Source organism: Notolepis coatsorum, assembly GCF_963971535.1.
Source record: "Notolepis coatsorum genome assembly, chromosome: 2".
Taxonomy (NCBI): Eukaryota; Metazoa; Chordata; class Actinopteri; order Aulopiformes; family Paralepididae; genus Notolepis; species Notolepis coatsorum.
Window position 1 is genome coordinate 48,147,370 of NC_140166.1, and position 14,469 is coordinate 48,161,838.

The following is a 14,469-nucleotide window of genomic DNA, read 5'->3' on the forward strand; positions in this document are numbered from 1 at the left end:
ACAACATACAGATATAAGATTCTAATCATGACATAACTACTGTCTTAGTGGTTCAATGGTAAGTTTGATAACTACTGGCTCAGTGGTTCAATGGTAAGTTTGATAACTACTGGCTCAGTGGTTCAATGGTAAGTTTGATAACTACTGGCTCAGTGGTTCAATGGTAAGTTTGATAACTACTGGCTCAGTGGTTCAATGGTAAGTTTGATAACTACTGGCTCAGTGGTTCAATGGTAAGTTTGATAACTGTCCTAGTGGTTCAACAGTAAGTTTGATAACTACTGGCTCAGTGGTTCAATGGTAAGTTTGATCTACTAGCTCAGTGGTTCAATGGCAAGTTTGATAACTACTGACTCAGTGGTTCAACAGTAAGTTTGATAACTACTGGCTCAGTGGTTCAATGGTAAGTTTGATAACTACTGGCTCAGTGGTTCAATGGTAAGTTTGATAACTACTGGCTCAGTGGTTCTCAATAATCTCAACGGGACCCTTGAGGGAGTTCCAGGGCATCCCCAGAAATTGTTACTATTCTGATCATGACATTTTCTCGAGTTCTCAACTACAGTAGACAGCTATCGAATTCTGGACTCAAATCTCCAACAACAGAACATCTTGTGAGAGGGTTCCTGATACAATCATGTCAAATGGTTATAATTGGGGGTCCTTGACACAAAAAAGGTTGAGAACCACCTTACAGGTTGACCTTACATAGAGATAAGCCAGCTGAAACTTGACAAGTTATACTAAAGTGAAATATCCCTTTAAAACTTGGTCAGTTCCACCACATCATCCATACAAAAATGGATGGATGGACGCAAACCATTAAGCCTGGAAGCATCTGATCTCATTTAACATCCATTATGGTGACACTATAAAGAATGCCTGGCGTTCCTTTCTCTCACAGCTGAATGGGCGACTCCTCCCTGCCTGCCAGGCAGCTACTGAAGCAGTCTTAAAGTCATGCTGACGCAGTCTTGCCCCGCCAGGACTGTAAATAACCTGACCAACCGGTTTTAACCCTCTGTAGGCAGAGAAGTCTCTGTCATGTGATGTTACACTAGTGCAAAAAAAGCCCTGTATGTAAGTACACACACAAGAATACATTCATTTAACCTTTATTTAAACTCGAGGGACACTGAGGTTTCCCTCATTTACAGTGGCATTGATTATACAATTAAAAGAGATAGAATAACACAAACAAAAACAAGTAATCAGTACGATAAAATCAAGTTAAAATAAGATAAAAACAGGAAACAAGAAACAGGCTAAAAGCAATTACAAAATGACATACAATGGTTATTAATTAAAGATATACATTGTCCAAAAGTTGGAAGAGTATCAAACTTTAAAGTAAAGAGTATGGAGCACTAAAAGACAAAGCCGTTTTCCAAAATTAGAATCGATTGATTGAATTTGAATGATCAGATTGCAGAATGGGTACAGTACAGTACAGCTCAATACACACAATTGTTAAGGGGATGCAGACCAGAGAAAGACTTTCGTCTTGTTTACATCATAGGATCCCCCATTTTCAATTCATAATGACATGACATACACAACATACAGATATAAGAATATAATCTAATCATCTAATCCAGTGGTTCTCAACCTGTGGTGGTACTTGAAAAGATTTATAAAAAAAAAAATTGCAGTCAGGCCACTGAATTTAGAAGCAGGCCAGGCCAGTGTTTCTAGTTGCGGCGGCGCGATAGTTAGATAACCTAGGTGGGGAACAACCAGGAGATCACTGTGACAGAGTATTGCACTAAACAGTCATAAATCTTTTATTCAACTTCAGCCCTGATCATAACCATTTTTATTTTTAGATTTTTTTGTAATGTCAGATAAAAAATGAAATACTGAAAAATTCTGAAAAGAGTTGTTGTTAAATCTGACATTACAAAAAACTAAAAATCCATAAAAATATGTGTTGTTGCTAATCATTGACACATGCCTAGCCTGTAATAACCCCCCCCCCAGAAAAATTTACTTTGCATTTGATATATTGAAAATATTTTACTTTGTGTGTTTTTTTAACAATAATTTAAATTCAAAAATGTATTGAATATGTGTTTTCTTTTTTTATTTTACAATCATTTGTGATGCCCATCACAAACACTGGCATTTAAAGGGTACATTTAAAAAAAATCCTGCACCAGAATGCAGGAAATTAAGTCTTTGTAACAAAATAATTCCTGGTGGGGGACCCCCACTTAGAAAGTGGCCTGACTGGGGCTATATTTCACACTATATTTCCAAGCCTGAATTATTTCCCCAGTTCGGCCCTGCTTATGTGAGTTGTCAATGGACAACAACATGCTGTGTGTGTGTGTGTGAGAGAGAGAGAGAATGAAGGACAATTGCTTGCTGTGTGAGAGCGAGAGAGAGAATTAAGTACATTTGCTGAAATACAGTTGTTCTTAATTTTCTCACTTGCTATGTGAGAATGTTAATTATTATGTTCTCAATGCCCCTTGCATTGTATGAGTTGTGTGGAAGAGTTTTCTAGTTCTAGTGCTACCCCTTCGTACATTGTGGCTGTGTCTGACAAAAGTTAACAATAAATAATGCTATTAGGAATACATTTGCCTCCTGCGTGAACTGTGCATAGCTGAATGACTATTTTAACGTCGGTCATATGGTGGTACTTGGAGAGCCAGCTACGTTCTCAGGTGGTACTTGGTGGAAAAAGGTTGAGAACCACTGATCTAATCTAATCATGACATTTATGACATACAGATATACAGTACTGTTACATTTGTGACATACAAGATATGCAAATATACAGTACTGTTAAACAGATCCCAACAGTAAATATATACATACGAGGGGGAGGGAAATGTACATTAGGAGGGGGTGGGTGTTCGGACATATACAGAGATCCTAACAGAAAATATATACATACGAGGGGGAGGAGACTGTACATTGGGAGGGTGGGGGGTGCAAGCATAGGGAGGGGGGGGGGGGGTTGGACATTTACAGGGGCCAGTTTCAAATTGCGGCCCGTAGGTGCTCTTTGAGAGCGGTTTTGAAGGTGGGTAGGGATTCACATTATTTTACGGCTGTGGGTAGGGCGTTCCACATTGATGTGGCATAATTGCAAAACGTGTTTAGTCCCTTGTTTGAGCTGAATCTGGGTTGAACATGATTTGTGGAACTCCCTCTGTTGTGGTTGTGGTATTCACTGACCTTTGGGAAGTATTTTGACATGTACATGGGTACCTTAGTGGTGTAGTGTATCTTGTAGACCAGGCTCATTGCAAGTTGCTGTACTCTGTCGTCTACATCATAGTTTGTCAAAATGGACACTTAACCCCTAATTGCTCCTGATGAGCAGGTTGGACTTTTGCATGGTTGCCTCCGCCGTCGGTGTGTGAATGTGAGTGAATGGGTTAAAATGTGAGAAACAAATGGTAAAGCGCTTTGGATAAAAGCACTATATAAATGCAGCCATTTAATAAATCCGAGAGCAGAATGAGACTGTGTCTCAAGATTTAAGAGTAGACGCAGCAGCATGTCTATAGACTAGGGCTATCAACGAATCATATATATATATATGTAGTCGAATTAATAATAGACAAGTATAAACATTCAATTGTGAAAATTAATATTAGCCCCAGCTGTCTTCCTCTCTACTTCTCGCCTGGGGCTGAATGCACTGCTTGACGGACAGCAACTGCATGGCGTGATGGCAGAGTTAAAAAAAAAAAAACTCTGCTGTGGAGAGCGATTTGCACTCCAAGCTACCTAAAAAATACCATTTGCAATACTTTGTAATTTGATCAACTTGTGGAACCTCGAGACAAAGTTGTATGCAAGCTATGTAAACTACAGCTGGCCTACCTTCTTTTTTTGTGTGCTAAAGCTATTCATGCAGGTCCCCAATGGTTTGATTACTATTTCCCATTGCATGTCAAGGGAAATATATTGTTCCATGTTTATCACATCTTGCTCGGAGGCGCGTTGCTGTGTATGAATGTCCGTTTTATATACCATAAACTTTAATTAATTTGATCTCGCTCTGACAGAGTCCCTTCTGAATCTAGCACCAATTCCTCCTCACATATAGTGAGAGAGAGAGAATACATTATTCTATATAAATGCTGGTGTAGGATTGTCTGGGAATCTGACCGTGCTCAGATCCTCTTGAAAAGAGTGGGATGCGTTGCGACAAATAATTTAGTTCCATTCAGATGTGGATTTCTTTTAGTTTAATTATGCAAAAGTATAAGAATAAACAGAGCAGTTGACAATAGACAGCAGAGTATACTCTCGAGTCAATAATTAATGTCAATGAGTTATTCTAAGTTCCGTGCAGTAAAGCAGTTTGCCTAAAAAAGCTCCCGTTTGTCCAGTGAGTGTCATATAGTGTAGGAGTTCATGGCCCCACAAGGTTGGTTATCATGGAACCTCGACAGTAGATAATAGTACATCGTAGACACTGTTTTATAGATATCTTTACAGTATGTTGATCTTAAAGGTTATTTTTTTTCTAACATAATGTGCAATAATAGATATTCAAAAGGTTTGAACCTATGTGACACCACATATTCAAGCACATGCCCTCAGGTCAATTTTAACCAAACACACACACTTCCCCACAGCAGTCCAAACACTAAACGCCCTGGCCCGCCCCCCCACCCTTGCACAGACGGGCAAGCATCCAACACTGACTAACACTGTTATATGGGACTGTCCTGTATGCATTTATTGTGGGGATTGATGTTTCATGTTGATGTCCCAGTGTTAATTAACAGCTGTACCAAAAACAATTACCACCAAATGGTTGTATTCTGACTGGACTATATAGTCGAAAACTGCTTCAACAATCCTCTTTCTACTAAACATTGGAAAGCTGGTTTTATTCCTATACAAGAAGCCAATTTTCTGACGGTTTACTCAAAAGATTGTCAATATATCTAAATGTAAATTTCTCATCAAGCCAGATGCTGAGATATTTATTCTCCAGTTCTCTCAATAATGGATCCATCCGCAGCAGTTATATGCCGAGAGTATTATGGTCTCTGGTTCTCCAGAACATGAATTCAGCTTTCTCATTAGGGTTAACAGGTGCATCTTGGATGGCATTAAAAGAAAGTTGCAATTTTTCCAATAGCTAATTCCAGACTCAGCAACACAATAAAACATGGTATCATCAGCATTAATATGAAAAAATTCAGATTGGAAACACCCCGATTTCACACATTGAAATCGATCAGATAAATAATTTTGAAACCAGTTACAAGCATTTCCATCTAGGCCAATACTATAATTATCAACTGTATCAAAAGCATTAGACAGATCTATAAATCTAGATCTATAGCAAAAACGGTATTATCTGTAACCAAAGTGATGGCTGAGATAGTGCTGTGGTTAGCTCTAAATCCAGATTGGTGCAAAGATAAAATAGAATGCCTGGAGAGAAAATCTTTAAATTGACAGTTTACAATAGATTCTTATTGTTTTTAATCATTTTTGCCCAAGACAACCTAGATATTAGTCTATAATTATTAGGATCACTCTTATGCAATGGAAGGACTTGCACCGATTTCCAAAGCCTAGGAAATACACCAGATGAAATAGACAGATTAATAATAAGTTATTTGCTCTACAATTAATGGAGCCGAGTTGAAGGAAAAAAGGATCCAAATTATCTTCACCAGTGGATTTATTATGATCAATGGCTTGGAGAGCTCAAAGCACCACACTGAGAGACACAGAACAAAGACAATAAAACCTGTATGTATCAACATACACAAGTATAGAATAAAACCTGCATGTACTGTGGCAATTCTATAGGTGTAGGGGTGGCAGAATAAAACAGACAGATTAGTTGTGTTTCCCAAAAAAATACTTTCTCTTTATTTTCTAATCAAACAAAACATTTCACGGTTCTCCTCACTCTCTCTGACTTCAACTTAGACTGTCTGTCGGGCGGCTTTTCCGCTTACCGGTCTGTCTCCTCGCCCCGGATATGAGAGAGTGAACGTGTGTCCTTGGGCCCTATTTATTAATTTTTATTTTATTATTAATAAAATCTTAAGTTAAAAAACAGTTAGACAAAGACAGGAAGTCAATCTCCACCATCACACCATACATCCATTCAGCTCCCTTGCCTTATTATAATATCCGACATGTCCTCAACCTTCACCAGCACCAAATTCTGCAAGAGAAAATTGAAAGATCCAAGTCATTATAATGAACAAATATTAAGATTCTGAATTCACATTCAATTGCAGGATGATTGTGTTTAGACTAAATGAGTACCTCTGATAATAATAATAATAATACATCAATTTTGTATAGCGCTTTTCCGAATGCTCAAAGACACTTTACAGAGCAAAATAAACAATACAGTTTTAGTAGATTATTTTTTTATAAAAAAAAGTATATAAAAAGGTGAGAGGGGAAGGAGTTAAAGGCAAGGGTAAAAAGGTGGGTTTTAGGGCTTTTTTTAAACGATGAGGGTGTCTGCATGACAGATATGGTTGGGCAGGGTGTTCCAGAGGGTGGGGGCAGCTGCAGCGAAGGTTCTTATACAAAGAACCATACAAGTCTGTTTGACATTTCCAGAGGAAAAATGTTTTTAAACTTTATTATCTAAAAATTATGGTAGGTTTAGAATATTGTGTTCATTCATAGTTAGACAGTAGAGGCGGAGTACTTTCTGGTGATAAATCACATTCACACTCCAAGTGATTTGATTGATTTTAAAACTGCAAATGTACGAGCTGTCCAAAAAAAGGGTTCAATTAATGTGATGAATATAAGAAAAGGGCCATTTAGACAAAAGTAGGATAGTCATCTTTCACAATCCTTCTTAAAAAAAAAAAACAGTTCAGAATACCACCAACAACACAAAATGACCAGCCTAGAGTCTATTCCTATTGGCAGGAACACCATTCACCTTTTCATTGGCCAGGTGCAGCAGAGCGACGAACGCCAGGGGCACGGACATGTTCTGAGCCATGCTGGAAGGCAGTCTGAAATCACAGGCAGGGTTCCCACAGACATTGCAAAATTGAATTCAAAGACTTTCACATTGACTACGGCAATGCCCTCTACACCGGCATTAGTCAAGCAGCCATGTCCCGCCTTCAAATGGTACAGCACTCTGCAGCTAGGTTCCTCACTGGCACCAGAAAGAGAGAACACATTACACCAGTGCTAGCCTCCCTACACTGGCTCCCAGTCCCATTTAGAATAGAATTTAAAATCCTCCTTGTGGCCTTTAAGGCACTATCGGGTGCAGCACCCCTGTACATCACAGATAACCCCCTACTCAGCACCCAGGTCACTAAGATCCTCCAACCAGGCTCGGCTGCCCCCACCCCCCCCGCACCAGACTCAAAAAGAGTCGATCGCTCTTTTAACTTAAGGCCGTGGCCCTCAAGCTATGGAACCAGCTACCCCTGGAGATCAGAACTGCCCCTCTGCCCTCGCTGGAGACATTTAAGTCCTGACTAAAAACGTACTTTTACTCTCTAGCCTTCAATAAACCCTGATTTTCCCACACCCTAACTCACTCTCTCATGCAATTTTATCTTGCCCCTTCCCCCCTGTATCTGTTCTTGTGTTCTTCTATCCCCTGTGTGCTATATTGTACTTTGTGCTACTCTATCCGTGTGTTGGCCTACTGTTGTCCTCTTCTCTAACTGTACAGTCTTGTCCTGCTGTGCCTTTTTGTAATCTGAATATTATGCTTTTGACTGTACAGCACTTTGGTTGGCTCTTTGAGTTTTTAAACGTGCTTTATAAATAAATGGCTTGACATGACATGGTGCCAACCTGCTCATCAGGAGCAGTTAGGATTGAGTGCCTTGCTCAAGAACACTTAACACTGCCACACGCTGCCAGGAGGAGCCGGGACATGACTTAGGTTCCATTATTCATTATGCCTTTAGAAAAGGGGCAGTTCACCCAAAATAAAACATATTTTCCCATGAATCCATCCAGATCGTTCCGGCGTGATTCGACAATACAATGGAGCTGAATGGCTCAAAGCACCAAAAAATACATTTGTAAAAACCAAAAGCAATATCATTTTCCTGAAATCATAACCCAGATCATCATAATTACTCAAGACAGTCCAGAGACCTTGTTGTGAGCAGTTTCATGTAGGAACTATTTTCGACCTAAATAGACCCAGATTCATTACTATGGGGGTGTAGTTGGTAGGAAATAGTTCCGTGGCTTATCTTGAGTAACCGGGTCATGATTTCTGGAAAGAGACATTGCTTTTGAGTTAATCAAATACATTTTCTTTGGTGCTTTGAGAGCCACAAACAAACCAAGTGCCATTCAGCTCCATTGTATTGGAGTGAAATATGTCGAACAGTTCTATGGCAGATATCTCAAACAAGGCGAACCACACCAAAACGATCTGGATAGATAGATAGCACTCTGGGTAATGGGGAATATATGTTTTTATTTTGGGTGAACAGCCTCTTTAAGGAAGTCAATGTTCTCGCTTACTGGGTTTGCATGCAGGGTTTAAATGATGCGTGTCTGCCAGGCTAATGACTGGCAGACACACAGGGAACATCCACCCACACTTCAGTTCTGGTTCATATACCACAGCCTGCCAACCAGCCACTGGGAAAATACATACAACTTTCTTGCTATCACCAAGCCACGGCTGGCAGGCTTGGTTCAGTGATAAGGAGGAGGCCTGCTGGTACCTTTGAAGCAACGCCTTTGCTGTCTGACTGAAGGCCTTGTCACCGGCCACCTCTGAAGTCGCCACATTCTCCGTCTCCTGCGGGGAACGGACACGGGTGAAGATAATAAGCTCACAAACTAATATAAACGCACACAGCTAACAGTCTCATCGGATGGTAATCTGGTCTATGCATGACTGGACAATTCAATCACCTCCCTCCACAGCCACAAACTACTATATGCCACCGATAAAAACTGAGGTACATGGTAGTGAACATAACAGTAATCTGGTTAATCTGTATGAGAATGTGTAGAGAATCCTTGCGGTATTAAATGTGTGGGGAGTGATACATAACGTATAGTATGCAGTCTATTGCCGTCGTGCCCTTTGCGCAGGATGTGAGTCGCCACACTGCCACTGTATAGTGGGTGTCTATTGCCATACTTTACAGTGCAACGTGTAAGTAAACTGTTGAATGGTTTTGCATCTGTTGTCACCAAGATCAATTACTGTACATTCATTGTATTTGGTGAATGAAGCGGTTCCGATTTGATATATACTACAAACAATTAAGTCTGTCCGATTTAAAACCTTACCGTTGTAGGCTTTTCTGGACTTTCAGTCAGAAGATTCCACATGGTGTTCTTGAGTCTCTTCATGTCCATTTTCTTGGCCGTCTTAGCATAGTTGATCTCAATCTTGTTAACCTATAGGGACATTGAGCAAATGTTAAATGCTATACATTAAATTCCATATTGACTGAATTTAATAAATACAAAAGAATAACAATAAAAAGGTACTGCGTCGATGCTTTGAAAGATTTCATTGGTGGTAGTTAAATGTTCCAAAGCATCTAGCAGGGTTCCCAGACATTGCAAAATAAAATTCAATGACTTAAGTACTTTTCAAAGCACTATTTTTCATTTTCAAGGATGTCACTCGAAGAATACAATTGACTTTTAAATGCCGGTTTTTAAGCATCTTCTTGGCCTGCTTGCCAGCTAGAGCATCACACGCCAATAAATGAGGAAAAGCAGTTGGAGCGTGCGAGACAGCGTCAGATTTGATTAAAACACAACAAAAAAATACATTTCTTGATAAAGAACAATTTGATCATGGATGAACAAAAATTCAATGTGAATGGTTGATTTGAATTTCAAGGACTTTTTAAGCACCTTGTTAAAAAAAATGGGGCGTTAAGGAATTCCAGCCCTCGTCTTTTTTGGGTAGAAAATCAAGCACTTGTGCGAACCCTGATGTAGTCTGACGGAAATACACACTTGATTTAATTCAGAAGCACTAAGACAGTTAAAAAAGGATCTAAAAAAGACCCTGTTAAATTACATGCTTTAGCTCATCTTCAGTGTGGTAAAAAAAAAAAAATTAAATTAGGGCTGTCAGTTTATCGCGTTAATTAGATTAATTAATTACACAGCAAATTATCGCGTTATGAAAATTAACTCAATTAATTACATATTTTTTTTTTTTTACTTTTTTTTCATTAATTCCATAAGAATGTAGAATACACATTTACAGACTTTTTTTTTTATATGGTCCATTTGCATGTTCTTGGTATCTGATTCTAGGGACATCTATGGATCTCAGGGAATGTATTCCCAGTGTCAGAAATACTGTGTCTGTTACTAGGCTTGAGTAAATTGTAATGAACCAAATGAGAATATCAATAATTTTTTTTTTTTTTATCTTTGACTGAATAACACCATGCTAAAATTGACCAGACCTGAAAAATCTAAGCAAATTAATAGATGGAAGATGATTAAACAGAAGGTTTTGTAGATAGAGTACTGAATTCTGCCATCCGGACACATGCAATTTGAAATATGATTATAGAATATCAGGCATAAAATAGTTATGCGATTAAAATGCGATTAATTAATTACAAATCCTGTAATTAATTAGATAAATTTTTTAATCACCTGACAGCACTAATTTAAATAAATACGCAAGTAAACATAAATGTAAAATGTTATGTCCATTGTCCAATAGTCTTTTTTCGATGGAAATTAATCGTTTAAATCATGGATGGATGAATCTATTACTTAAACAATCGCTAGTAGCATATTCTGACGACTGGGGCGGTATCTTCCTACCCGGTGTGGCTCAGGCACCAGGTTGTCTTCCCCGTAGGTGGAGACGCTGCCAGGGTCCTGCGAGGAGAGGGGCGCCCCGGGCCGAGTGTCATCTGCACCGCCGAACCCTTGGACGTGGTCGTCATCACTGTCCTCACCCTGGAGAGAGAAAGGAGGGATCAAAGTCTAGAAGACAATGTGATCACGGTGGTTCTGGTTCACATAGTATAGAGACCTAGTGGTGCATTTAAAAATAAAATAAAACACAATGAGAATTGTATTTGAATTTAAGTTTTAGATTCAGATCTTTGAAATTATTATCAAATAACTCAAAATCGTATATATATAATGAAAGAAAGTAGACGTTTCAGACCTCTAGACCGGGGCAGAAGTTGGCCGTGTCGTTGGCGTTAGCGTAGTCGTAGTCTCCGATGCCTTCACCCAGTTCCCCAGACAACCGCTTCTTGCCTTCTTGACATAACTAGAGTTGACGGAAAACAAAAAATTTACCTCATGAAATCCCAATTCCATTAGCACTACATCAATTTAACGGGATCACGACTTTCCCAAAAGCATCCAGGCTGCTGTTATTTACCGGCACACCAACCCGGCTCCTATGTCCTCGTACTTGGTAGTCTGAATCACGCTGTCCTGATACAGGCATCTTAACCCTTGCACTGCCACACAACAGACGGTTAACCCCGTCACTACCACACTACAGACGGTTAACCCTGTCACTACCACACTACAGAAGGTTAACCCTTCCACTACTACACTACAGACGGTTAACCCTGTCACTACCACACTACAGAAGGTTAACCCTTCCACTACTACACAACAGACGGTTAACCCCGTCACTACCACACTACAGACGGTTAACCCTGTCACTACCACACTACAGAAGGTTAACCCTTCCACTACTACACTACAGACGGTTAACCGTCTGTAGTGTGGTAGTGAAGGGGTTAACCTTCTGTAGTGTGGCAGTCAAAGGGTTAAAAAAGGGACAGTTCAGCTCTTTCCTTTACATTATGTGGTATGAAATACTTGCTGGTAGTAGTGTAGTCGATTCAATGCCATTAGCTTACTCAGGGTCCCATGGTTGGACTTCTGGCTTCAGACAGCAGGCCACAAACAGGGCCATGAGACTAAAAAGTTGTTACTCCACAGCATAACATGCAGGAAAACATTTGTAACCGTCCACAAAAGAAAACCGCAGTCCATGGATATTTCCTATGCTTCAGAGTGACGCTACGTGTTGGAACTAGCCCCAGTGGTGACACTTGGGTCTTGTTCCAACTTGAATAGAACATAGGAAATGCACCAGGACTAGGGATGCTCGATATTGGCTTTTTTACCAATATACCGATATTGTCCAACTCTTAATTTCCGATACCGATATCAACCGATATCGATATATGCAGGGTTTCCCTCCCCAAAAAACGGAATAATTTCAGGTAATTAACATTACATATGTCTTGTTGTGGAATTAACACAACATTATGCATACTTTTGACAATAAATAAAATCAGAATTTGTTCTTACTTGCTTGCCTGGGTAAATAAAGGTTATAGAAATGTTTAAAAAAAAAAAAAGAAAAAAAAAAATTGGAAAACCGATACTTTCCGATATCACATTTGAATGCCAATATCGGCCGATAATATGGGACATCCCTAACCAGGACTGCGTTGTGTTTGTTTGTGGAGGATGGTTAAATCTTCTGCCTGCAGGTTATGGTGTGTTATTTCAGTCTCTTGACCCCTTCTGCTTCACGTCTGAAGCTGCCCAGTTTGCTCGGAACTGGGCCAGAACTCCCGACCACGGGTCTCTGTGAGTAGGCTAATGGCATGGCACCAACTACACTAGCAGCAACTATTATACATCAACATGTCATCCAATTTCTTTTATTATCCGTCTATCCCCCCCCCCCCCCAACAGTTAAATTAACTAATTTGCCAAGACAGTGCGTGAAGCTGTACCCTGAGGGAAGCGGAGGGTTTGAGGCTGAGCTGGGACAGAGTCTCGGGGGGGAACTGGAAGTCTGCTGGTAGAGTGGTCTTCTTCTTGCTGGTGTTGAGGGCAGACTTGCTGTTAGTGGTGGCAGCCTGGAGGGGATAAACACAGATGATAGCAATTTAAAATCCTGTCAATTCAGATTCATCCCGAATTGGAAGTCATTTGAACCTGTGATGAGTCCTGTGGCCATATTATACACTGAAGTAATTTTCTAAAGCAAGACAGGATTTCCCATAGGACTAAGTAGGGCATACACAAAAGGGCTTCCATAACCAGACTGTGGCCTAGATGTGTTGTTGTCGTTAGGGCTGGGCGATATAACGATAACGATAAATATCGCGATATATTTTAATAATCGATATCGAATATCGAAATAAAAAAAAAAATCTAAAAATCGTTTTTTTTTTTTAACCTGCAACAGGGCAGTTTTAAAACCAGAGACAGTGGACAGACTTGTCTTTCTTGCCTGCAACTTAAAGTAATGGCTTTGCTTGTCCAAATGACAATAAATTCAGATTTATTTTTCTCTTGTCCATTTATTTTGTTTGCTTTCTAATTTAAAATACATTTTGAAACCGTCTGTACACAGTAGGCTATGTGTGCTAGCAGAACTAGACTCCAGTCACGAGTCACAGTGCACATGTGCGGTGGTTTGTCCACCAAAAAAGCGCCAAAAGATCGAAAATAAACTAGCAGAGCCAGAACTGTTCAACTCCTCTGGAGCCACAGCCAGCAGAGAAGCCGGTTTACTTTAGCTTTTAAACCAGCTGCAGCCTGAGAACTGGAGTGTGAGGGGATATAACACTAAAGATGGCGGCAATGACAAAGAATTGCTGCAAAATAAACATACATCTGTTGTTAAAAAAAAAATAAAAAATGTATACTGTAAACAATTCGATAATTATCGATATCGAGAAATAAAATAAAATTATCATATCGTTATCGCGATATGATTTTTTTCCATATCGCCCAGCCCTAGTTGTCGTCATGAAGAAGATAAACAAAGCATGTTGATGCAGACATTTCACTCACAGACCCCAGCAGGGGGCCTTTCTGTGTGGAGTTTGCATGTTCTCCCCGTGTTTGCGTGTGTTCCCTCCAGGTACTCTGGTTTCCTCCCACACCATAAAGACATGCATGTTAGGGAGGGACTACAGATGCAACCTAGGTCATTAGCTAATTCTGGCACATTTACATTGTGTGGAAACTGAAGATGTTGATTAATATGCACTGTCCCTGGGTAATTTTTTTTAATAAAAAAATTACTTAAACTAAACTTAAAAACTGGTTCTTAGCCTTTAAAACACCTCTGAAAGTACCGTACCTTGATAGGTTACAGTAAAAAGAAAGTTTCACAAGCTAGCAGGATTAATCGATGTCCAAAGCAGCGAGAGCTTTACCCTTGTGGCACGGAAGTAGGTGTCAAAGTTGATGTCGTCGCTGAAGTCTATTTCAAAGGTCTTTTTGGGCTTCCTCTTACGAGGTTCCTTGTCTGGCAAATTATCCTCTAAAATAAGAGAAAGACAAAAACACAGGAATTAAAAAAACAAGCGTAAAAAAACAACAATAAAAAAATACATTTTGATGGACTATTCTCAAAACACACATTGGGGTGTGTGGCTGAGCATTTGGGGCGTGGCTGAGCATTCAATGGAGAATGTCGCTTAGCTCCCACCTTTTCACCCATTTTATTGCTTTTTA

General features: G+C 39.7%; 1 protein-coding gene across 2 annotated transcripts in view; it reads right to left on the bottom strand.

The window, feature by feature from the left end:
* Positions 1-4,680: 4,680 nt before the first annotated feature.
* ncaph (non-SMC condensin I complex, subunit H) overlaps positions 4,681-14,469 on the bottom strand; it is a 30,896-nt gene continuing 21,107 nt past the window's right edge. For both annotated transcript variants that reach the window (XM_084309087.1, XM_084309086.1), the window contains exons 11-18: positions 14,169-14,275; positions 12,732-12,857; positions 11,126-11,233; positions 10,774-10,911; positions 9,259-9,369; positions 8,682-8,758; positions 6,908-6,983; positions 4,681-6,163 (exon numbers count right to left, since the gene is read on the bottom strand). In XM_084309087.1, coding sequence (XP_084165213.1) covers positions 6,104-6,163; positions 6,908-6,983; positions 8,682-8,758; positions 9,259-9,369; positions 10,774-10,911; positions 11,126-11,233; positions 12,732-12,857; positions 14,169-14,275 — 803 coding nt within the window. In that variant the 3' untranslated portion in view covers positions 4,681-6,103. The remainder of the gene's footprint in view (positions 6,164-6,907; positions 6,984-8,681; positions 8,759-9,258; positions 9,370-10,773; positions 10,912-11,125; positions 11,234-12,731; positions 12,858-14,168; positions 14,276-14,469) is intronic.